Source organism: Elephas maximus, chromosome 3, assembly GCF_024166365.1.
Source record: "Elephas maximus indicus isolate mEleMax1 chromosome 3, mEleMax1 primary haplotype, whole genome shotgun sequence".
Classification (NCBI taxonomy): domain Eukaryota; kingdom Metazoa; phylum Chordata; class Mammalia; order Proboscidea; family Elephantidae; genus Elephas; species Elephas maximus.
The window spans coordinates 107,653,431-107,677,583 of record NC_064821.1 but is presented as its reverse complement, the minus strand read 5'-3'; the positions used below and the strand labels follow the sequence as shown (position 1 = coordinate 107,677,583).

The 24,153-nt window shown below is 35.8% G+C and overlaps 2 protein-coding genes across 6 annotated transcripts in view; one reads left to right on the top strand and one right to left on the bottom strand.

Annotated features, from left to right (window-relative positions):
• DOCK7 (dedicator of cytokinesis 7) overlaps positions 1-9,856 on the top strand; it is a 271,583-nt gene extending 261,727 nt beyond the window's left edge. For 3 of the 5 annotated variants that reach the window (XM_049879447.1, XM_049879449.1, XM_049879450.1), the window contains 2 exons: positions 3,071-3,238; positions 7,593-9,839. In XM_049879447.1, coding sequence (XP_049735404.1) covers positions 3,071-3,238; positions 7,593-7,635 — 211 coding nt within the window. In that variant the 3' untranslated portion in view covers positions 7,636-9,839. Of the gene's footprint in view, positions 1-3,070; positions 3,239-7,592 lie in introns of all 5 variants that reach the window. The other 2 variants (XM_049879452.1, XM_049879451.1) reach the window with 2 other exon arrangements.
• A 418-nt stretch (positions 9,857-10,274) lies between these two features.
• On the bottom strand, positions 10,275-23,908 carry USP1 (ubiquitin specific peptidase 1). The gene is made up of 9 exons (XM_049879446.1): positions 23,819-23,908; positions 21,307-21,545; positions 19,603-19,723; positions 18,730-18,834; positions 18,016-18,176; positions 16,048-16,745; positions 14,323-14,493; positions 13,161-13,362; positions 10,275-11,742 (listed from the first exon to the last, which is right to left on the bottom strand). The coding sequence occupies exons 2-9, from the start codon at positions 21,474-21,476 to the stop codon at positions 11,010-11,012; spliced, it is 2,361 nt and encodes a 786-aa protein (XP_049735403.1). The 5' UTR covers positions 21,477-21,545; positions 23,819-23,908; the 3' UTR covers positions 10,275-11,009.
• Positions 23,909-24,153: the final 245 nt, after the last annotated feature.

Below are 24,153 nucleotides of genomic sequence, written 5' to 3'. Positions count from 1 at the left end.
TTCTGTATGCACATGTGCAAGAGGTTTTCTAGGCCTTTCACCAAAGATTAGTGGTGCTGGGTCATAGGTTCAACTTTATTAGATAATGCCACTTCTTTTTCCAAAGTGGGTGAGACAAATTTACATTCCTATCAAGTAATGTTTGAGAAGGTTCCTGTTGCCACATATCCTACCAGTACTTAATATTGTCTAAGATTTTAACTTGGACCAGTCTGGTGGGTGTGAAATGATATGTGATTATGGATTAAATTCTTATTTCTCTAATTACCAAAGAGATTGAACATTTTGTCATTGTACGTTAGACATTCCTATTTCCTCTTCTGTAAAGTTACATGTTCAAGCCCTTTGCCCTTTTCTTATGAGACTGTCTTTTCCTTACTGATTTCTAAGAGTATTTATATATTCTGGATGTTAATGCTTTATCACTTATAAGTGTGTCTCAAATATTTTCTCTGAATTTGAGGCTTATCTTGTTACTCTTTTGTTTTTAAAAATAGAAGTTTTTAAATTTAATATAGTCAAATGATTTCATTTATTTCCCATATGGCTAGTATTTTTTGTGTCTTGTTTAAATTATTTTTTACTCTGAGGTCACAATGATAGTCTACAATATTTGTCTTCTCAAAGCCAATATAATGGTACCTCTAAAAGTCAATGTAAATTAAAGAGGAGAGAGTTACAAAAGTCTTACTTTCTACCTTTTTTTTTTAAATCCATTTGCATTGATTCTTGTGTATGGTTCAAGGTAGAGATCCACTTTGAATTTTATTTTGTCCATTAGTTGGATATGATATGAGGTAGGGGTCAGGTTTCTTTCCCACATGGAGAGCCACTGGCCCAGCAGCACGTAGTTAGAGTTTGCCCTTCCTTCACTGCTTTGCAGTGTCATCACTGTCATAAATCAAATGCCCATGTTTGTTTGGGTCTTTTTCTGGGATCTCTGTTCTCTTCCATTCCTCTCTTTTCTCTCCTTGAGCCAATATCATGCTGTCTTAAGTTAATGTAGCTTTATAATAAGTCTTGATATCTGATAGAGTAATTCCTCCCACCTTATCCTTGCTCAAGGACTGTTTTTTGTGCTTTCCCTATCCATATAAATCTTAAATTGTAGAGTCAATTTATCACTCCTTGCCCCCTAAAAAAAAAAAAAACCTATATCTATAGATTAATTGGAAGAGAATTGAAATTTTTATAACTTCGACTCTCCCGGTTCTTGAATATGGTACATTCCTTCATTTACATAGATCTGTTAAATTTCTTTATGTTGTTTTAAATTTCTGTGTTGGCCTTGTATGTCTTTTCATTTATTCTTAAGTATTTGATACCCGTATGCTTTTGTATATGGTTTCTTTTAAAATTATATTTTCTGTTTGTTGGTATATAGAAGTGCAGTTGAGTTTTATATGTTAATTTTAATCACAGCATTGTCAGACTTCTCAGTTCTAGTAATTTATCTATAGAACCTTTTTCTTGTCTTTCAGTGGTGATTAGGACCTCCAGTACTGTATCAAATAGGAATATTGATAGAGGGCATCATTTTCTAGTTCTCGATCTAGAAGAAAATGTTTTCACCTTTGAGTATATTTGCTGTAGGTTTTTTAGTAGATATTTTTCATTAGGTGAAGAAAGTTCCCACCTATTTGTAGTTATGCTCGTAGTTTTTATCATGGCAGGTTTTGTAATTTTATCAAAAAGTTTTTTCTGTATTTGCTTTGATCTTTTAATATTGTGAGTTACATTTATTGATTTTCTGTTAATTTCACCTTTCATTTATTCCAGGGATAAACATCTTGGTCATGGTATATATGTGTGTTTGTGTGTGTTTTTAACACATTGGCTGAACAATTTCCTATTATCTAGGAGTTTCACAACTCTTTATAAGTGAGAGAAAAAAGTATAATTTTTTCTTATAGCCCTTATTAGGTTTTGGCATTCAGCCTTGATAAATGAGATGAGAACTGTTCTCTAAGAATTGTTTGTTTGTTTGTTTGTTTTTCCTATGCTCTGGAATAATTTTTTTATATACTATGAAATAATTGTGCTACATTGGGATTATTTATTCCCAGAATATTTAGTAGAACTTGAATGTTGGTGTTTCCTTTGTGGATAGATTTGTGACTTTACCGATTCAACTTATTGAATGGTTTTAGGATTATTTGTGCATTTTTTTTTTTTTAATTCAGTCTGTTTTGGTATATTAGTTTATCTAGAAAAGTATAATTTCAGATTTGTATTAAATTGTACATAATATCCTCTCTGTCTCTTTTAATCTCTGCTGTATTTGTGGTTATGCCCCATTTTTAATTTCTAATAGGAGATACTTAGGTTTCCCATTTCTTACTAAAAGTTAGTTTTTTCCCCCCAAAGAACCAATTGTTACATTTTTTGTTTCTTTCATATTTTTAGATTTCATAAGTTTATTTTCTTCTTTATACTCCAAGTTTGTTCTGTTTTTTTAAGTTGCTTACCTCTTTAATTTTAGCCGTCTTTTGTAACATATAGGCATCTAAGGTTATACATTTTTCTCTAAGTATCATTTTAGCTGTGTTCACAAGTGTTGATATATAGTTTTTTTTACATCCTTTCCTTATGTATCTATTGGAGTCCTCATGTTTTTCTTAAATATTTGAATATGTCAGAGAAAGGATTGTTATCAAGATCCATTAATTTAAGAAACATTTGAACACAGATAAGTAAAGCACTGTGTCAGGTGCCATTGGTGCTACATAAATGAATATTATTATATCCCTTAAAGAGCTTCTGGTCTATGGGCGATATGTGAAAAAAGGGGAAGGGACCTTCGGATTTCGTATTAAAAAAATAATTTGCAATTAAATGAAAACTGTAAGTGAATGTTTATTAAAAAACTCAGTTGATTATTCGTTCCCTACCTTATACCTAAACCAAAAGAGGATATTTAACATTCAGCCAAAACAATGTCCCCATCATGATGAATATATATGAATATATATATATACACACACACACATACATATATATATATACATATACCACTAAACTCTCAGACTAGGCCAGAAGAAATCTTTTGATAATACACTGTTTTTCCTAGGTGTGAGGATGCCTTAAGAAAAAATAAGAGCTTAATTGGGCCAGATCAAAAGGAATATCAAAGGGAACTGGAGAGAAACTATCATCGCCTTAAAGAGGCCTTACAGCCTCTGATAAACAGAAAGATCCCTCAGTTGTACAAGGCAGTATTGCCTGTCACCTGCCACAGGTATGCTTACATTTCTATTATTTTAGAGATCTTTAAAAAATGAGATTTACTTTTCGGATAGTATTTCTTGTAACTTTTCTCATTATCACGTGGATTCAGATATTGTTCCCTAAACAGATTCAACTAGTAAAGGCTTTCATTGTCTATAAATTAGTTGGTCTGCAAGATAAAAGTTAGTCGTAATTTGAGAATCATAAAGTTGCATTAGCACTCATAGTAACCAGGATACCACACGTAATAAGCTTAGCCTTCTAAAACTGTTCCTTTTAAACTTCTGTCATACTTTGTGGCACTTTTGTGAAAGAATTCACTAGAATGTGTCAGGCATTAGGCATTCATTTCCCTTAGCCATGACAGTAAATGGTATACAGTATGTTCTTCCAGATTTGTACTGAAGCAGGCAACCCCAGTGAGTATCAAGAAGGCGTCAGTATTTTTCTCCACTTTCTAAGTATGACAAATCAAATCAGAAATAGAGATAACTTGGAATTTTCTAGAACTTGAAATTTTCTCAGCTTGTACAACTAGAATCCTAGTTCTACTTGAGCAGGTAATTTAATTTTTAGATTTGTCCTCTGTATAATGAGATGATAGTATTTACCACAAAGAGTTGTTGGGAGATGAAATGCCATTATGGATGTAAAGTTCCTAGGACAGTGCATAAATCTCACTTCTTAGCCCCTGAGTTCTGGAAGGGGCATAAAAAAAAACCCAGTGCCGTTTTTGAGTGGATTCCGACTCATAGCGGCCCTATAGGACAGAGTTGAACTGCCCCGTAGAGTTTCCAAGGAGTGCCTGGCAGATTTGAACTGCCGACCCTTTGGTTAGCAGCCATAGCACTTAACCACTATGCCACCAGGGTTTCCGGAAGGGGCATACTTGATAAAAATAAACCGTCTTTTTTTTTCACGTTTAAAAAAAACAAATGTACACACATCTACTGAACTATTGTCACACTTATATTTTACCACCACCTTCTTTGATTTAATAATAGTAAAGCTATTAAGTTACAATTATCTGATAAATTAATATTTGTAAGGCCTTTGAAGTTGCTTATATGAAAACAGTGTTGATGCATGATATACCATACTGGAAGACAAAGTTAAACTGGGTATTTAATTTACCTGGGAATTAGTCCCTGCTCTTCAGTTAAAAAAAAATTTTTTTTTTTTCTTCAGTTATCAAGGAGCCATGGTGGCACAGTGGCTAAGTGCATGGCTGCTAACTGAAAGGTTGGCGGTTTAAAGCCAATAACCACTTCACAGGAGAAAGATGTGGCAGTCTGCTTCTGTAAAGATTTACAGCCTTGGAAACCCTGTGGGGCAGTTCTACTTTGTCCTGTGAGGTTGCTATTAGTTGGAGTTGACTCAGTGGCAGTGGGTGGATCCTTCAGTAATCTAATATTTCTGTATGTATAAACCTCTGAAAAACTCATTTATTTACACATTCATTCAAAAAATGTTTAAGTTTCTGCTTTTATGTCAGCTCTGTGATAGGTTTTGAGGATCAGTATGAATGAACAACACAGACATGGTCTTTGCTATCACTAAGCTCAGTCTAGAGGAGAGATACAAATAGGCAATGATATGATGAACATATAATGGTACAAACGCAGGGTGCTAATGGAACACATAAGAAGGAGGCACTTAAATCCAGTTTAGGGTATATCAGGAAAGTCTCCTTGGACGAAATGAGATTGGATACCTGAAAGATATCTCAGGGTGGGGATTGGGGAGGCACGAGTAGGCACATAGGGGATGCGGGTAGGCAGTTGTTCGTGGTAGAAGAAAAAAGAAAAAAAAGGTATGAATTTAATGAAAATTGGCTAAATTTACTATTATCTCTCACTAAATTAAACTAGTTGCCTATATTGACTGTGATAGTGCTTATTTAGTTGATCAGATACTTTTGGATAAAAAAATGAGATTTCAGAAGTACAGTTGAAATGCACAATTTCAACTCACTTATGTAAAAGTTCTCTATAAATAAGTTTCCTCATGATTGTCCATATCCAATTGAGAGGACGCTAGGATTTAAATTTGCTAATAAAAATCTCTTAGTCAGCCTCATTCAGTTTCAAGTTCATATATCTTACCTTGCTTCTGGTTCTCGCCACGTCTCTCTTACCCTTCCTAAAGCATTTGAATGCAGGGGAACTTGAGTTAGACGTGTGTAGGGGAGGCAGGTCAGTAAATGGGTGCTGACTGCATGCTCCTACTCTTCTTACCAGGAACTTCTGAGGAAGTTAACTTCTGCCTCTGAGCAATGTCTTGCTCCTTTATCATGGTGACTACAGTGGCAGACCAGTTTGGCTTAATTGTCAGCTGCCTTTCATGTTTCCCAGACAACATACAGATCATCTGAATCTCTTCCACAATTTATAATAGACACCAAAAAACCAAAAAAGTCGTCATTGTCGAGTTGATTCCAACTCACAGCAACCCTACAGGACAGAGTACAAGTGCTCCACAGGGTTTCCAAGGAGCGGCTGGTGGATTTGAATTGCTGACCTTTTGGTTAGCAGCTGAACTCTTAACCACTGCACCACCAGGGCTCCAGAGAGACACTAAAAAAAAAAAAAAGCCTATTTTAGATTCTCTCCCTGCCAAAACATAATTTGCCTCCACCACTGTATACTGGCACCGTGGTGGCGTAGTGGTTAAGAGTTACGGCTGCTGACCAAAAGGTCAGCAGTTCAAATCCACCAGATGCTCCTCGGAAACCCTATGGGGCAGTTCTACTCTGTCCTATAGGGCCGCTATGAGTCGGAATCAACTTCGCGTAATGGGTTTGGTTCTTAATTTACCCTATACTGATGGGAAATACCCTATAAGGTGGTTTTGTCTCAGAATTCCCAGTGGAAATTAACACTCTAGTCCCCTCCACGTTTTTCTCTGCAATATTTCTCTAATGTTTGCCTTCTTGCTGCCTCTGCTCTGCTCCCCCAGTCTCTCAACCTCACTAGATCAAAGGTTCCAGAGAGTGAAGATGGCAGGTCACTGAGGTAGTCAGGCAGCTTCTTAATCCTAGTCTCAGTTCCTTCAGGGATCTCCAGCTTCTTTCAGTGGAATGGTTGTATCCTTCCTGAGGCACACTTTTCCTTATACTGTGTTCTGAATTTTTCTTCCCTCTGTGAGCTACTTTATGGTCACTTCTCCAGTTTAGTTCCTAATATTTGCAGGGAATTCCTTTTTAATTTAGAAGAACCGTTTTATTACTTAACAATGTCTGGCTTTAAAGACTGTTTTCTCTGGAACCAAAAAAGGCAAGCTGAATATGACCTCTTTGTATCTGCCCTTTTTCTTTCCTCATGATTGAAAGCCTCATTGCTTAACCTTAATGGCAGGATGGGTAAGCAGAAGAAACCAATTTAAGGATAAAGGAAAATACATTAGGAGATAATTCAAAAGTATCCCCTCCACCCTTAACTTCTTCAGATTTAGAAAATAAAAATTCCTTGGAATTTTTTATTTTGCTGATCTACAAAACCTGGGAGATTAATTATTTCACAGTAGGCTTACAGGTATTAAGACAGTGGTTCATTCTCTAAGTGTGGTCTAGGACCCTTGGGGGGTATCCTTGAGGTCAAAACTAATCTCATATTAACACCAAGATATTTGCCTTTTTCACTCATTCTTTCACGAAGGTACGGTGAAGTTCTTCAGAGTTGATAGTGCAACTGACTGAATGCAGGTGTAAGAATCTAAGTCTTCTATTCAGACAGACATTAAATATGTAAAAGTGCCACTCTTCTCAATTTCTTGCAAGTTATTTTTAATAAATGATGTTATTTGTAATAATGCATAGTGGGCCAATTTTTTTAATGAATTAATATTTTTAAGTTTTCTTAGTTTTAATTTTTAATATGACAAATACTGATACATAACCTACCCACATAAACAAAAGCTCTCTGGGGTCTTCAACTTCTAGGAGTGCGAAAAGGACCTGAGACCAAAAGGTTGAGAACGACTGGTTTAATACTTAGAATTTAATATTTTGAAGAAACACCTGCATTTTTGCCTTGTAATAGCCCCAAATCTTTTTCTGAAATCTCTTCTATTATCCTTTAGTTCCTTGTCTTAGCACAGTATGTGCAGCATTCATTAGACAAATGAATAATAATGGACTTCCCAAAGTGGTTACTGTAATACATTTTATAAATGCCCCTTATAGAGAAATCTATAAACCAGATTATATAAACCAGAATATGTAGAATGAACATCTGACCTGAAAGTTAATAGGAACTGATGGCAAAACTTTGAGACAACTTGGAGGAAGAAAACCATGTAAAACATTTTAAATGATTATGTAAAAATTGTGTACTTATAATCATATCCTCTTATTTTTTCCCCAGAGATTCCTTCAGTCGAATGAGCCTTCGCAAAATGGATCTCTAAAATAAAAGCACTTGTTTTATTCATGTGAAAAGAGCCATGTATTCAACTTGAGTGTGAAGAGTTAAGATCTATTGAAAAATAAGACTTGGGACTTAATTCTGGAAATTAGAGCATTAATTTATTCATTGAAGAATGCAGTGGCCAAACTGATATCAAATGTAGACTGTTAAAGTTTGAGAATTACGGCTATGGTTTTTAATGTTCTGGTAATATGCTGTTATCCTTTTTTAAGACAATTTAATGACTCAAAGGTACATTATACATTTACCATTATTTATAGCATAGCTAATGTTAAATTTATTTACTTTAGGTTCATATTTTTTAATTTATATTACCATTTGTAGATTCATTTTGGAACCATTTTAAATGTAGTAATGCTTATTTTAAAGGTACTATTAAATATGTGAATGTTTACACTAATTTTACTGAGTGGGACTTTTAAAATTTTACCTTACTGACAAAGGCAGAGAGTAAGTTAGAGTTGATTTGAGAACTAGTTCCAAAACTAGCGAAATGAAAATCAAGGTAGTCACTTCATAGGCCCCAAAATGAATGAATGGACAGAGATAGATATTGGTAACTGGTTTGTGGAGACTTATAGCTGGTTTCTATTTTCCATGTAGATACCCCAAAAAGGATAAGAATAAATTGTAGAAATAACTACTAATAAACTTTTGTCTGTAAATAATGATGAAACACTGGAATAGCTAGTATCAGTGACAGTAGTCTGATCTTTATGACTCTCAACCTTATTATGCCAGTGTCAGCAGTATGAACTTCATGACTCTCAGCAACTAACATGATTCCTGTTTCAAATTAATGGGGCAGTTCTACTCTGTCCTTTCGGGTCGCTATGAGTCGGAATCCAGTCGACGGCACTGGGTTTTTCTGGGTAGTCATCAGTTACTAACTACTTTAAAGCTATTTTGCATCACAAAAAGGTAACACTGAGAGCTTGAGATTGTTTATTGATTTAATCTAGTTGAATGAGAAGTTACTTTTTGACCTGAGATTTTATGAAGAACCTATAAAAAAAATTACCTGCCTTAATCAAAATCAAGAACCAGTTCATTTAAAATTATAATATGAAAAATGCAGAAAAAATGCTTGAGAAATATATTTGAATTTCCTGGCAAGTTTTCCCAAGATACAGTACACATTAATGATTTGTTTTTGAACAATGGTTTTTTTTCCTTATAGTATTGTAACTTATGGAACAATGCCATCATTTATAATCTGTCCCTCCCTTTGACCTAGTGATCAAAGTTACATGAATCACTTAACAAGAACTGATCAAATTTAACACAGTGCCTTCATTGTATAGTTGTAGAGAACAAAATTTCAAAAATGTCTAATTCTCCTGAGAGCAGAGATGGTGGCTGATATCCCCATTTCTAGCCTACCTTTATAACGGGTAATACTGTCTTGAATCCTTATCTACAGCAATTCAAAGACCAAATCACAAAAAGGTTTTTCAGAGTTACACAGTATTAGGCCAAAAGGGAGTATCTGAGGAGTCAAAAGGATATAACTTCAAAAATCTATCTAGGGAAAGATGATCCAAATGCAGAAGGAAAGGTTAAGGAATCAAGAATGGAAACTCATTTAAAAAAAAAAAAAGGTGACATACGTATACATACCGTCCCTGGGATGGAGGGACAGGTACACATAAGAGATTAAGTGGCCCAGTCACTTCTCATTAGGTTACACTTATCTAAACAGTTTGGACTGTTCTACACAAACCTTAGTGATAGTATCAAAGACTTTATAAGATTTATACATTCATCATGCAATACCAATTATTTTCTGGGTCAGAATAGAGGCTTCCTTTTACTTTTAAATAAAACCATTGGTAATAATACTGAACACTTCCTAACTTCTCATGTACTTCAGTTTTCTTAAAATGTAAAATTCCTATCAGCAATCTTTTTATACTAATGGTTCTTAACCTTGGCTGTCTCTGGAGTATTATAGAGGCCCAGCGTCTATCCTAAACTTACAGATAGTGCTCAGAGCTGTGTTTATTTAAAAAGCTCCATTAGTGATTCTGAATGTAGAAAGGGGTGATGCATGACTTACCATACCATCTTGTAGAATGGTATGATATTATGTAACTCTAAAGCACTTTTATTTGTTGAGATGGGATATATTATTCCAATGGCGTTTATACATTCTTTAGCATCAGTTTTAAGATATTCTTAGTGCCAAGAACGTTCAACATGTCATAATTGATCACTTACCAAATTTAGTGTACTACATTTAAGATGAATATTTAACCAAGTTTTTATGTGTGCCCAAAGCATCATCTTAAGTTCTCCTGTTTTGGAGTCCATAAAGTTAGATATCTACTTTAAAGGACAACTAAAACGTGACAGCTTTTCTTGTAAACTTTTAAGTGTGACAACTTGGATGGAATAAGCACAATGTCTCCTATTTGAAAAATTCTTCGCCTCCACTGTGAGAAAGTAATGATTATTATTAAAGGTAATTATGCATGCTTATTCTCTTTTCTATATATATGAATATAAATGTGCGTATACATATATACATGTTCTGTTCCTTAAGAGAACCCAGCTTTATTTACGGTAGAAATATGCAAGTGAAAAAAAAGATGAGCATTTGTAGACATAGTTGTTAAGCAGTTTAAATTTTATTGACCTCCCAGTTTTTAAAAAAAAGTTAAAGGTCATACCTCTAAGTTTGATGTACTATATACAGATCGTGCAGAATGAAGAGATACAAATTAATCCATGCCCCAAAAGATGTACTAGAGTACAGAATCATCTTCATAAATACATATAAAATTCTTTTGAAGACAGAGGGAACTGTCCAGGTTTTCTGAGATACTTTTCAAAGTGAATCAAGGCACAAAATGAACACCATTGTGAAATCACACTTTCTAGATGGTTTGTGCCTCTAATAAAGCCCATCAAAGATTTGGCATCACAACTGTATTATAAAACTAAGTGTACTGAATGAGATTCTGCCTCTTAGCTGGAAAACCGCAGCACCTATAAACATGTAGATAATTACTCCAAAATATGAAGAATACAAATACGAGTACCTTATTTTAAAAAGCAAACACAAAAGATAGATGTAAATTCAAAAGTGTTTAAATGCTTCCATTTTGGATAATTCGTTTAGAAATTGCATACAAGTTTGTTCCCATAAGCTAATGCATCACTAGTCTCTAGGTAAGGAAAATGAACGCTAAAAATTGACATGGTTTTCAGTAATTCAAATTTCACTATATAAAACCTAAAGAGACCAATAATATCCAGTATCTCAAGATATGCTAAAGACTCTTTGATGTAATTAATTTTACCAATGTTTGTCCAGGTCTGTTTAATATATACAAGGAAAATACACTCGCTCTATAATTTCTTATAAAATAACAAGTAAGGAGTAGATGTAGGAGATGTAGAAGGGGAAAGAGAATTCAAAAAGTCCTTCTCTTCAGTCACCTTCACTTCAGAATCATCAAAAAGCAACCACTTCCCCTCATACTCCTTTAAGCTTTGCACTACGTATGAAATTTTATTCTCGAATCCACTAATGTTAATGCCTGTTTCATCACTGGATTCCTTGTTGTTATCAGATTCATGGGTCCCATTAGTGGTAGTTTCAGAATTTCTACTTTCAGCAAATGCTGTACCAGCAACTTTATCAGGATTCGATGCTTTGTTGTATAATTCATAATCTGCTTTGCTCTTTTGTCCTCCAAGAAGTCCAATAGCTTCTACATTTTTTTTGTTTAAAACTTTACTTGGCTGTGTATTTCCACTGACTCTAACAGACACTTCTTCTTCATCATAATTTTCAGCCACACCCCTTGCTTCCTCCTCATTCGACGGTTCGGGCTTACCTAGTTCACATATTTGATCTACCATAAAATTCCCCGTATCTAGTTCTAAACTGTTTAGGTCGGTGACTTTAACAGAAGCAGTGTAATGCCCACTGCTGATTGTGATGCCACTGTGCATCACAACTGCAAATAATCCATAGCTGTCGTTGGTTGGCTTTGTGCTCCATTCTTCTAGTGACAATTTAAGGGGTGTCAACAAAGGAGTGTTGATCTTGGAAAGTCCACCACCATAACAATCAAACCTTTGGGGGGAAAAAAAAAAAAGTTTTCTGTGGTTCCCATTTTAAATATATTTAAAGTGTTATACCCCAATATGAAACCAACTAAAAGTCTAAATGAACCCTTAATTACTTTCAGTGCTCACATGAATGAACAAAAAATCAGAATAGAAAAGAAGCCCCCAACTTTGTATAATATTTATTTTGCATGGAAAAAATATGTTGAATTGACTCCTGATACTCAAGTGTTTCTGTGGAGGGTATATGGCATTTTCCCTTTTCTTAATTTTGTTCAGTAACAACAAATGACATTTTAAAAACACACTGGACTTCAAAACAAAATCCTATACATTTAGTATGTCATTTTAAGTCTTTTTCTACCAAGATTTGGGAACAAAAATCAGTAATACCGTATCAGAGAAAAGTCCACTGAAAAAAGAGAAGACCATATGTCATTGTCTGGCACAAAGTGTGGAGTTATTGGGCAGCCCTCACAGTAATTTCAAGGAGCCCTAGCGGTACAACAGTTAAACACTCAGCTGCGAACCAAAAGGCTGGCAGTTTGAACCCACTCAGCTGCGAACCAAAAGGCTGGCAGTTTGAACCCACTCAGCTGCTCCACAGGAGAAAGACAAGGCAACCTACAAAACCCTATGGGGCAGTTCTACTCTCTCACACAGGCTTGCTCTATGAGTCAAAATCAACTCAACGACACCTAACGACAGTGATTTCAAACAAGTCAATATACAAAAGAATAAAATGTACAATGATTTTATGTGTATGTATCAGAAAAAGAGTATCTGGAAGTAATATGCATTTTTATACTTATTTTTAAATAACTTTTAAAATTCTCATCTGCAGATGAAAATTTCTAAAATTGTTCCAAGACCACTCTGATTTTCTAGTTACCTTAAACCTAATTTTAAAAGAAATTTGCCTTTTCCCTCTTATAAAATTTTATCTACACACAAAACTTTAATGTGTATAAAATTCGTTTCCTGCTTTAATCAGTTCTAAAATTGAATTCTGCTACTAGAAAAAAAGGAAACCCTGGTGGCGTAGTAGTTAAGTGCTACGGCTGCTAACCAAAGAAAGGGTCACCAGTTGAAATCTGCCAGGTGCTCCTTGGAAACCCTATTGGGCAGCTCTTCTCTGTCCTATAGGGTAGCTATGAGTCAGAATCAACTTGACGGCACTGGGTTTGACTAGAAAAGAATCATGCTTGATAGACAATCTGCTACACAAAAAACCTTCTCACAGCTGCTAAATAGCAGAATATGTATTCATACCAAAAGGATTTAAATTGATTCCTTTTTAAAGAGAAAACTTTTCTCAGGCAAACTTTACAAAATACTTTAGTACTTTATATTCCTATTATTTTGAATAAAACTTCTTATATAGCAGCTCATTTTCTTCAAATAGCTTTTATTTACAATACTCACTCCAAGCCACTAGCAGCAAAGCACTTCAAATGAATAGTTATAACTTCAGGCATTTTGTCGAACAAAAGACTTCGTTCAGCTTCAGTATAATGATGGCAATTTTCACAGAAATATTTATCTTCTCCTACAATCCTCTCCACTGAAGCAAATTGTGAAATTGCCCATCTCAGGGTTTTCATCTCTGTTTTTGGCTCTGGAGAAACTACAAAAGAGAATCCTTTCGCTCAAAAATTAATCTCTCTCTCAGATATTCAAAAACTAAACCACAAAGTTCGATGTTCAAAATTAGCATTACACTTCAATTGACTAACCCGTCCTAAGTAAAAACTAAATTTGTTTCAGGCACTCCTATCATAAGCTCGTCCTTGACAGTACACATAATCTTTTAAATATTTACATTCGGACAGCCAATAGATACTAATGTGCTATGAACAGTAAGAACAAGATACTCCTTTGCCTTAGTGTAGGACAGATTTTAATTTATATTTAATAGCCAATTTTCAGTGTCTCAACAAGTGATCTGGTCTGTCTCATTACTTCCCATGACATTTCCATGCTTTTTATTGTTTGGACTAGACAAAACAGTAGCTCAAATATTTACTGTGTGATAAACAGAAGGAACCTGGAAAAAAAATTTGCTCATGATAGATAAGCAATTATATTTAATTTTATCTTAGAATATAAACCTGAATGTATTTTGAGAATTTCTAGTTAAAAGCCCTTTAGAGGACTTTGAAAAAAAACCTTTTGTGTGGGGGAAAAAAAAGCCAGCAGACAATACCAGAAAGGCAAACAAATTATCAAAACCACTTACTAAATCAAGGGGCAAAAACTGAGGATGAGTTTTTGCCCCTTTGTTAACTTGGAAAAAAGTTAACAAACATAACTCGGTAGCTCTAAAAGATTCAGGTCCACAAAAGCTATTAACTTACTAAAGCAGTTCATTTTTCCATTTTAACACCCTTTATTTTCCGAATGAAGACTCCATAATTCTTCAAACGATCATTATTAACAAATAAAGCTATACAAGAAAAAGTTATATTACACCAGGAACATTAAAAATCAGCTTTTTTCTCCCCAATTACACAAGTTCTATTATAGTGTATATTGTTGAAGAAAAATGTAATTACTCCATGGTCCACACAAGACTAATTTTGCTTACTTTCAGAACTCTCCTCCACTTTGGAAAGCTCGTCTTCTTGCACTGGCACACTGATGTCCTGAAAATTTTCTCTTCTTTCCGTTAAACTTTCGCATTCCAAGCAACGAGTCCTTAATACCAGCTGACCTTGAAATAATTTCTCTACTAGCTCGAAACCAATTTGCTCCACACCTAAAAAGAAAATAAGAAAAATATACATCTACACAGATTAATTTTTCAGCATCCAAAACATTAATATTCTATTTAAATAAAACATCATGAATAAAGCCCCATTTTTGTATCTCAGCTTGCTTATTAGTATTATGTTGTTGGCCGCCAACTCATGGCAATCCCATGTACAATAGGGCAAAACACTGCCCAATCCTGCACCAACCCCAAATCAGCTGCAGACTGGACTATTGTGATCTACATAGTTTTCCTGGACTGATTTTCAGAAGTAGAGTGTCAGGCCTTTCTTCTCAGTTTTAGTTTGGAAGGTCCACTGAAATTCGTTCAGCATCATAGCAACACACAACCTCCAGCATACAAAGCCAAGGATCTACTTGAACCATGACAGCAACCTGTTATCCTGAGAAGTGGGGTCCCTGGGTGGTGCAGACGGTTAACGCACTCGGCTGCTAACCGAAAAGTTGGAGGTTAGAGTTCATCCAAAGGTGCCTCGAAAGGAAGGCCTGAAGATCTACTTCCAAAAAATCAACCACTGAAAACTCTATCATGGGGTTACTACGAGTCTGAATCAACTCCATGACAAGTTTTATTCGCATTAAGAGGTGAGTTATTCATGAAATTTAAATTCCCTCTAAAGATAATTGAATATGAATTAACATTTTCTCTAAGAAAGTCACAATTGTGTCTTTTTATAATTCTCTTCCTAAAGACAGCCCCTATATAGTAACTAACTACATTAATCAGTATTACATTTTCCCTGAGAACTACAGTATGGACAAAACTAGGTGCAAATCTAGCTGAAGTAAGGTGTAACTTCTTGTTGACTCATAGCAAGCCCATGTGAGAGTAGAACTGCCCCACAGGGTTTTCTAGCCTGCAATCTTTATGGAAGCAGATCACCAGGTCTTTCTCCCAAGCAGCAGTTGGGCAGGTTTGAACTGCCAGCCTTCCACTTAACACTTAACTGTTGTGCCACCGGGGATCCTTAAGGTATAACTAAGTTCTCTAAAACTTTGACTAAATGCAAATTTTTATGACTTCAGTTATGTCAAATACTGTATAGGTAGCCAGTTGATTCCAACTCTTGGCGACCCTATGTGTTCCAGAGTAGAACTGTACTCCATAGGATTTCATTGGCTGTGACCTTTTCAAAGTAGAATGCCAGGCCTTTCTTCTGAGACACCGCTGAGTAGATTGAAATTGCCAACCTTTATGGTTATAGCTGAGCACTTAACTGTATGCACCACCTAGGGACTCCTAGAGGGCAATATACAGTCTTTTTCCATTAAAATGTATTCAACTCCCCTAGTTTATAAACCACAAATTATCATTATTCTACTTTAAGATTAATAAGATTATACATATAACACATCTAAGCAGAATGCTTTTTAAAACACTATAACCTGTATGGTCATGTTCAGTGTTAAATTTCCTTTTTAAATATAACAAAAATCTTAGCTATACAGATTATATTATACATGTATCTAAAGAGAAAATTCTAATTATACAACTGTTAATGCTCCTACTTATCAATGTCGAAGAACAAATCATACTCACCTTTGTTTATGGCCTTATCTTCATTAACATTAATGGGTTTAACATTATTCCCTGGAGAGTCAAGTCCACAGCCATTAACCTTTAAAGTGTTACCATTTTCACACTTCTCTGCATCCTCTTCAAGATCATATTCATTTTCTTTAAACTGTCCTTTGGATCCTTGGTTTGTTGTTATTTTCCCCAGACTACAGAATTTAGAAAGAATGCTGGGCTGCTTAGTTGCAGACTTTAACCAATTTATTTTAACTCTTGATTTCTTTTGCGACGGCTTTGCACTCTCATTTTCACAAGTGTACTTGGGAAGTATTTTAGCAGGAATCTCTGACATATCACCTGTAGCTTTCCTTTTTGATCTAGTTTGTCTCTGGTTCTCTTCCAATGACTGGTATTCCTTGGATACTTTAGATTTTTTCTTCATGTTACCAAATTCAGTGTCACTTTTTCTTTTTGCATTTCCTTTTGGGAGTTCTTCTTTATATTCTTCAGAATGCCTCATATTGTCCATTTCTATGTTGTTAGTACCACTCATTTCCGCTTTCTGATGAGGTTTTTCTTCTACCTTTGTGTATAATTCTGCCACATTTTTCACTTCTTCCTTTTTTAGGAGTTGGCATGTTTCTTGAATGTTTCCCAAAATACACTGTAATACCTCCTGTGCATCATGCTGTAGATATCCTTCATACATAGGGTTGAGTTCCCTATAATAAAAGTTTTCATTTTATTTGTTGTAGTTTTGAAGACAAATAATAAAATCTTTCTATATAGAAATGAATTCATTTATAGGATATCATAACCTCATTTTTTTAATTTTTAAAACATTCAGCTGTTAATTTGAAACATATTACCTAAACTTATAATTGAAAACAAAACCAAATTTACTTTTCACAAATATTTTGATCTTGTAAATATTACTGTTAATAGTAGTTAATATTTACATAGTGTTTACCACATACCAGGTTTTAAACAAAATGCATTTTGTGTGTATACGTAACTCTCACAATAATTCCATAAACCAAAAACCCACTGCCATCGAGTCGATTCCGACTCATAGCGACCGTATAGGACAGAGTAGAACTGCCCCATAGAGTTTCCAAGGAGCACCTGGAAGATCTGAACTGCCAACCTCTTGGTTAGCAGCCATAGCACTTAACCACTACGCCACCAGGGTTTCCAATCCCATAAGGTACGTATTATTATCACCACTGTTCACAGATAAGGGAACTGAGGCACAGATTGGTTAAGTAACATGCACAAGGTTTGACAGCTAGTTAAGATGCACAGCCAGGATTCAAATCTGTTCTTTACTGCAGTGCTACACTGCCTCTTAACAAAGGTATAGCGGCATATTGCACCTAGGTCTATTCCACAATTTTTTTTTTTTTTAAGAGTTACCCTAATAGTATATGTGTCATTTTTCTGGATAAGGCTGCTTTATATATAAAGTTTAATTTTTTTATAAAAACAATACTAAAAGCAATCTAATCCAATAGTTCTCTTCTAAACGGTAACAAAATAAGAGAATATTTGGAATTTAGTTTTTATGCATAATAGATTTTGAAGTAATACAGACCCACAAGTACTAATCTGAAATCCTTATGACCAATTTGTGCAGTAAATCAGAAATTTTCAGATTTAGAAAGACAATGGCCCCTAAATAAAATATATACCAACAGGCTATGGAGCAGTACCCCATAATTAAACCCATTACTATTTCTATTGAAAAAAGTATGAACATTCATATCAGGTATAAAAACTATAAACAGCCTCATATAAATTCAGGTCTCATAAGTTTAATACCAAACTTGTGAAAAAATTTCCAGTTTCCAGAGCTTGTGGGATATACAGCACTATGGACCTATAGTATCCAATTCCTCCTTACTCTTCAGTCCCCATTTGTTCACATACCATTCTCAGAGAATAGAAATAAGTAGCTAAGCTGGAATCCTAAATTTATATTATAGGCTATACCTGAGTGTGTTAAGCAGTCGTCTTGGCTGAGTAGCAAGTTCATCAGTATATTTCTCCGGATTTAAGAGAAAACTAGCCTGAAGCTGTTCAACTGAAATGATTAAGGACTGTAAACTGCATATTAGTTCATAACTTGCCAAAGAATCTTCTCTGCAATTGCCCTGTCGAGAAAGAAGCACACAAAACAATTGTTTCATTTATGAACAAATTAAGTACCTTCCCCCTTTCTTGGCTTTGTCTCACTAAATACAAGCTTTTCTAAATTTAATTTCAGTCTAAAACTAATTTTAGGGGGTACACAAACTCTAAGAATATTTTTTATTTACTTTTATGTGGATGATACTGGTTTCCTAATTATGGAAGTCAAAAGTATACTTAAAATTTAAAAGTGAGTCAATCTGAAAAAACATGTGATTAGTAACAGGTGGTACACAGGCATTACAAATTGTGATGGTGGTACACAAAAGACAAGTTTGGCTCACAATGAATTAAAAGACTGGAGAAAACACTCTGTAAAAGGGAATAATCGAGTTAGCTGCCTTGCAAGAATAAAGAATAACTGCCTTTTTGACAACATGAGTTACTTAGAAATTCAATTCTCAGTTTGTTGTAACAGAGAAATAATCTTTTATCATTCCCCTCCTCCCAATTCACTAAGCAAATGAATTTCCATGAATTTTTTTTTATATTATTTCTTGTTCTTTTTTTTTTAACCTTATCTTTTTGATGGGCTTCATCCTTTAGAGCTTCTTTCTTCCTTGAAATAACATTAAATAAGTGCTTCACTCCAGATTTAAAACCAGGACAAAAATATAATACCTACAAAAAGCGAGATTATCTGTTTACTAAACAAACATTAACTAAGATCATTTAAAAAAAAAAAAAGCTATCATGCTTTTTGTAGAGCACTTTTAAATGGCCATCACCCCAAATTTTGAGATTTAAACTTTGTGTCAAAAATTGTTAATTACAAGAACAAGAGCAGTCCACTGTCTTCCATCATTGGTAGCAAAAGCCTGGGCAGCTATTACTAAGACTTAAGGTTACAAGGGTGCCATATACAGAGAGATATAGTTCCAAGGGCTAAGACAGCTATCACTGTAGCATCAGGAATCAGGCAGAGAAACTAAAGGTTTGGCATCTTCCACCTAACCAAGACCCATTCAATTTTGCTATTCCACCTTTACTTATCACACTTTGTCTTATGCCTAAGGGGAGTCTGTAATGTGCAACTTAGAATCATTATCTTAGCCCATTCTGGTTAATGTGCAAGGCAAACGGTATGGACAATTAATCCAAAACCAAACCAAATCCATTGCTGTTAAGTTGATTCTGAGTTATAGTGATCCTGCAGGGCAGTGCAGAACTGCCCCCATAGGTTTCCAAGGCTGAAATCTTTACGGAACCAAACTGAGAGCTGGTGGGTCTGAACCACTGACCTTTTGGTTAGCAGCTGAGCACTTAACCACCAGGGCTTCTTAAAATCCTCTAATAATTTGAAATTCTCAGAAACATTAAATGTTAGATTATTCTACTAAAAGCCTATGCCTACTAAAGTTTTATCATATAGGAAAGTTGTCAATTTACCTGAAGTATACTATTAAGATAACAAGTATTGCCAAGATTATTCAATCCCACAAATGGTAGCAAGTTTTCTCTCTTCTCACAGTTTATAGGTGAGGACTGTGCTGCAGGAACAACTTGATCACTATTAAGAGAAGACAAAGCTATAAAGATATAGTATTATAAAGAAACAACACGGAAATACTACTTTCCTAGATTTAGTCATTCTCCAAATGTTGTATGATCTGAAAAGTACGTAGATTTATTTGGATGACATTCTCCGAAAATATGTATAGGTTGAAAAATTGCCGCATACCCAAAAGTTTTAAAAGCACTTTAAAAACATCAGTTATACTCAACAGGTCTCAAAACAATTCCATCAAGGGACTGTTAATCCCATCTTACCAGTACTTACCAGTCGCATCAAGTCGAATCCAACTCATGGCAACTCCGTGTGTGTCGGGGTAGAACTGTGTTCTATAGGGTTTTCACTGGCTGAGTTTTTGGAAGTAGATCGCCAGGTCTTTCTTCTGAGACTCCCATTTTACCAAGTAGAAAATTAAGCAACTGGTATTGTGATTTGTTTAGCCAACATGACATGTTAATCAAGCAGTTAAAATGTGAATGTTGCCGTTGAGTCTATTCAGACTCATGGCGACCCCATGTGAGTCAGAGTAGAACTGTGCTCCACGGGGCTTTAAGTGGCTGATTTTTCAGAAAGTAGATCACCAAGCCTTTCTTCCAAGGCACCTCTGGGAGGACCTGAAACTCCAACATTTCAATTAGGAGCCAAGGGAAGTAACCATTTGCACTACCCAGCAGGTACTCCTAAAATTTGAAGAGAAATGTGGGAATAACCGGATACAACACTATCTGAGAGAAGCTGCACTAAGAAGTCAGATTCTGTTAATAAGATTAAGGTGAAAGACAGACTATGCAGAGTATGATATAACCACTATTCACTTAAAAATGAACTATTAAAAATACAGGAAGACCTGCTATTAATTTTATTGCTGCGACTACTGTAGCACCACAAAGTGTTTATAAGCATGAATGCTTGATTTAAAAAAATGCTCACACACAACCTCAACTGATTATTAGTACATAGTAGGAAGTTATACACAGGACCAAATCCATTTAGTTACCTGGAACAGTATCTATTTGTTAAATAGGAAGCTAGTGTAAATGCCAGCTAGAGCAACTACTGGTAGAGTATTTTATTTTGTTCTGATTTCTTTTGAAAAATTTATTTGCATCAAATGCACTTCTTGTTTTTAAGTTTAGTTTAAATATAATTTGCAATTTTATGCCCTCGACAAGTCCACTAATTCATATACTGGACATGTCTACAAAGGTTAAAAATCTCAGATAACTTTCAAGTCTTCTAAACCAAAAAACCAGCTAATTTTTTACCTTTTCACAAATGTGCTGCACTACAAATAACATGTTTAAACTCTGAAAAATAATTTTAGTCAACAAATATTTTTCCAAGTTAGTCTAAGTGGTTGAACACAATGCAAATGAGTTAACACTATGGAGGTGATCCCTTAGGAACCAGCAGTTTGATTCTGTGCCTACTATACACTGTTAGACTTGTCTCACTAATGTGGACTTTTTTTTTGCCTCTATGTATCAAGTTAGAATGTCTGGACATGTCAACCCCAGTTCTCTGCTTCACCAATGAGGAATAAAAGAAGTACAGAAATATATTTAAAATATGATACATACATTTCAGTTCCATTATACTCAGAAACTTTCTCTTCATTTTCTTGAGACTCTGTGAAATCCAATGCTCTCTTAGTTTCCTTTTTCTGAAAAAACTTCAAGGAAAGTCTGTTTTTCTTTGATGGACTACCTCTTGAAAGCCCATTGTTTTCACTAGGTATGACACCAGGCATTTTCTCTTCAAATCCCAAGTTGTTGACAAGAATTAATTTATAGAGGCAAGGTGTAATCACCAGTTATATCTGTTATTCATAGAAAAAAAGTTTCATTAGTATTTAGTTATCAGTTGTAGGCAACAAAACCATGAACTCTGAAAACAAATTTACTACAGGAACGGTACTAATTAGAACTTCAAACTTAAAAACTAACTCCTGGCAGTAATAGGCACTCAATATATGCTGCATTATTAATGAAGGAGCTTGCGACACTGTCCTTAACTTTCTTAAACAATGAAAGATATCTGATACTGAACCTGTATCAGTGTGCTATTAGTCCTTAACTTTCTTAAACAATGAAAGATATCTGATACTGAACCTGTATCAGTGTGCTATTAGATTAAGGGTCATATCTCAAAATATCCCACTTTATGGAAAAATATAGTAGTAAGGAGTAAAAATTTAATTTTTCATCATTGTAATTTATTAATTCAAAAAAAAATTGAGCAATTAGCATCTCTAGTTCTAAAGTAAGAAGTGGCCTATGGAGAGGAATGACTGGGAAATCACAGTAGTGCTGGACATGAGTAAGTCTTCCCTCCCAAGGCCTTTTCTAGTTATTAATATAAATATGCAAAATAAAATCTATAAAATATTTAAAGTATAATATGCATAAAAAGGCATAGATTTTGCATTCAGTTATATCTAAAACCCTGAGTGAAGGTAATAAAACATATGCAAAGTTGGGATGGTGTAAAAAATCGTTGCACTTTGTGTATAGTTATCAAATTCTCATGCTCTAGACACCACAATATTCTACTCACTTTCAAGGCAATTTTTTTTTAAACTATAGATTTTTAAAAACTGCTTTGAGTAGGAAAAAAAAGATGATTTGGTTTGACTCTGGCAAGCATTTCTACTCTTTTAAAGCAAAACTGTTCAATGAAAAAATATGTCCACATTGTAGCTCTTTTATATATCAGTCTATAGGGTCCCTATGAGTCGGTATGGACTTGGCTGCAACAGGTTTGTTATCATTCACTATGACATCTGGGGGAAAATGATCTAACAGGAGTATTACCAGAAAATTACTTAAAGCTCCAAACCTCAGCAATAAGTTTCAAATGTGACTACCTCTGTATGATGCACTAGAAAAAATTCACTCAAATTCCACCCTTAATAAGCGTTTCACTCAGCTAACTCTGATCTGGGAATTCTCAGCACTGAACCTCGGCAGTGAAACTACATTTTGGAGACAACTCAGGAAGAACTGGAAAGTTGACCAATTTCTTCTCCATCCCGTCTCCAGCTCAACTTACTCTCCTGGCCGCTTAATGCTAGTGATGAAATTCATATGCTTATGAAGATAAACCATAACCTGCACCACACTGGGATTTCTAAGCATTAACAATTCTTCAAAGACTTTTCTTGAAAACCAGTTCTAACGAGTAGAAACTGCATTCTCTGTGATAGGATACTCTGACTTTAACAGATGGAAACAATGATGAAGCACCTGATACACGGGATCGTCGTCCGAATCAATAAACCAACAACCCTCCCTCGAAGCAATGATCAAGTCACTAAGATTAGCAAGAATGTAACATTTTACCAGGTGCCATATAGTATCCTTCTGGCTCTCCTTGTAACTGGGTTGTAACATCAAAAATGTTTCTCGCAAAACTGTAAATCCAGTTTTGCAGAGAACACAATAAATCGAACACTGAATGTTCTTGAACAAGAGGGTGAACACAAAGTACCACTAAGTTTTGTTCTTTCCTTCAGAAGATCACAGGACTCAACTCTTGTTTTTCAAGAAAAATGTGAAACAACTAAGGATAACACCCTCCGCAAAGACTTCAGTGGCGTTCTAAAGAGTTTAAAGTTTCTAGTGTCAAAAATTGCACGGTAAAATTTAGCAGTTACATAGTACTCGAGTGAAAACATCTCTTCTCCCTACTATCACCACTCCATGGAACAGAAAAGAGACTCAAAAGTTGACATGATATCGTGTTAACTGATGTCCGTGCCCTTCAGACACAGCGCTGGGCAAGGTGGGACGCTGGCCGCTGGCGTTGTGGGGCGCCGCCACCGCTCACTTGAAAACGGCCCCTTAGCCCGTGGAGCTGGCCTGTTTACGCCCAGCCCGAACCTGCCTTCTCGAGTTCCCAGGAGCTGCAGGAGGGGGCAGCCCTCACAGAAGGCTCGGGTTGGCACCCCGAGCAAGGACGAGGGAGCAAAATGGTCCCTGGAGTCTTCCAAGCAGCGACGACGCCCGGGTCCCAGAACGGCCCCACTCAGGCGCCGGCCGAACTTGCCTCCATACCCGGGCACCGGCCCCTCCTTCCCCAGGCCCTCCGTACCTGGTCATGGCTCAAAGCGAGGTCCGCGACGGTGACGCCGGCGAGTTCAGACGGGATGGGTGTGGGCGCGACAGGTGAGTTCCAGCTCGGAGCCCGGGTCCCCGACCCAAGAAAAAGCTGGTCGGATCGCCCTCCCGCGGGGGAGTGACCATCCACTCTCAAGAGCGGGAACCCGGGCCGCCACTTGGTCCTGCTTTACGCCGACACCAATTACATTCCCGGAGCGGCGGCCGCCTGCGGCCGCCCCGGGATAGAAAGGGCGCAAGAAGAAGCGGCCCCGCTCCCGACGCTCCTGAGCCGCTAGGGTCTTTCCTACTCCACCACCGAGGGGAACT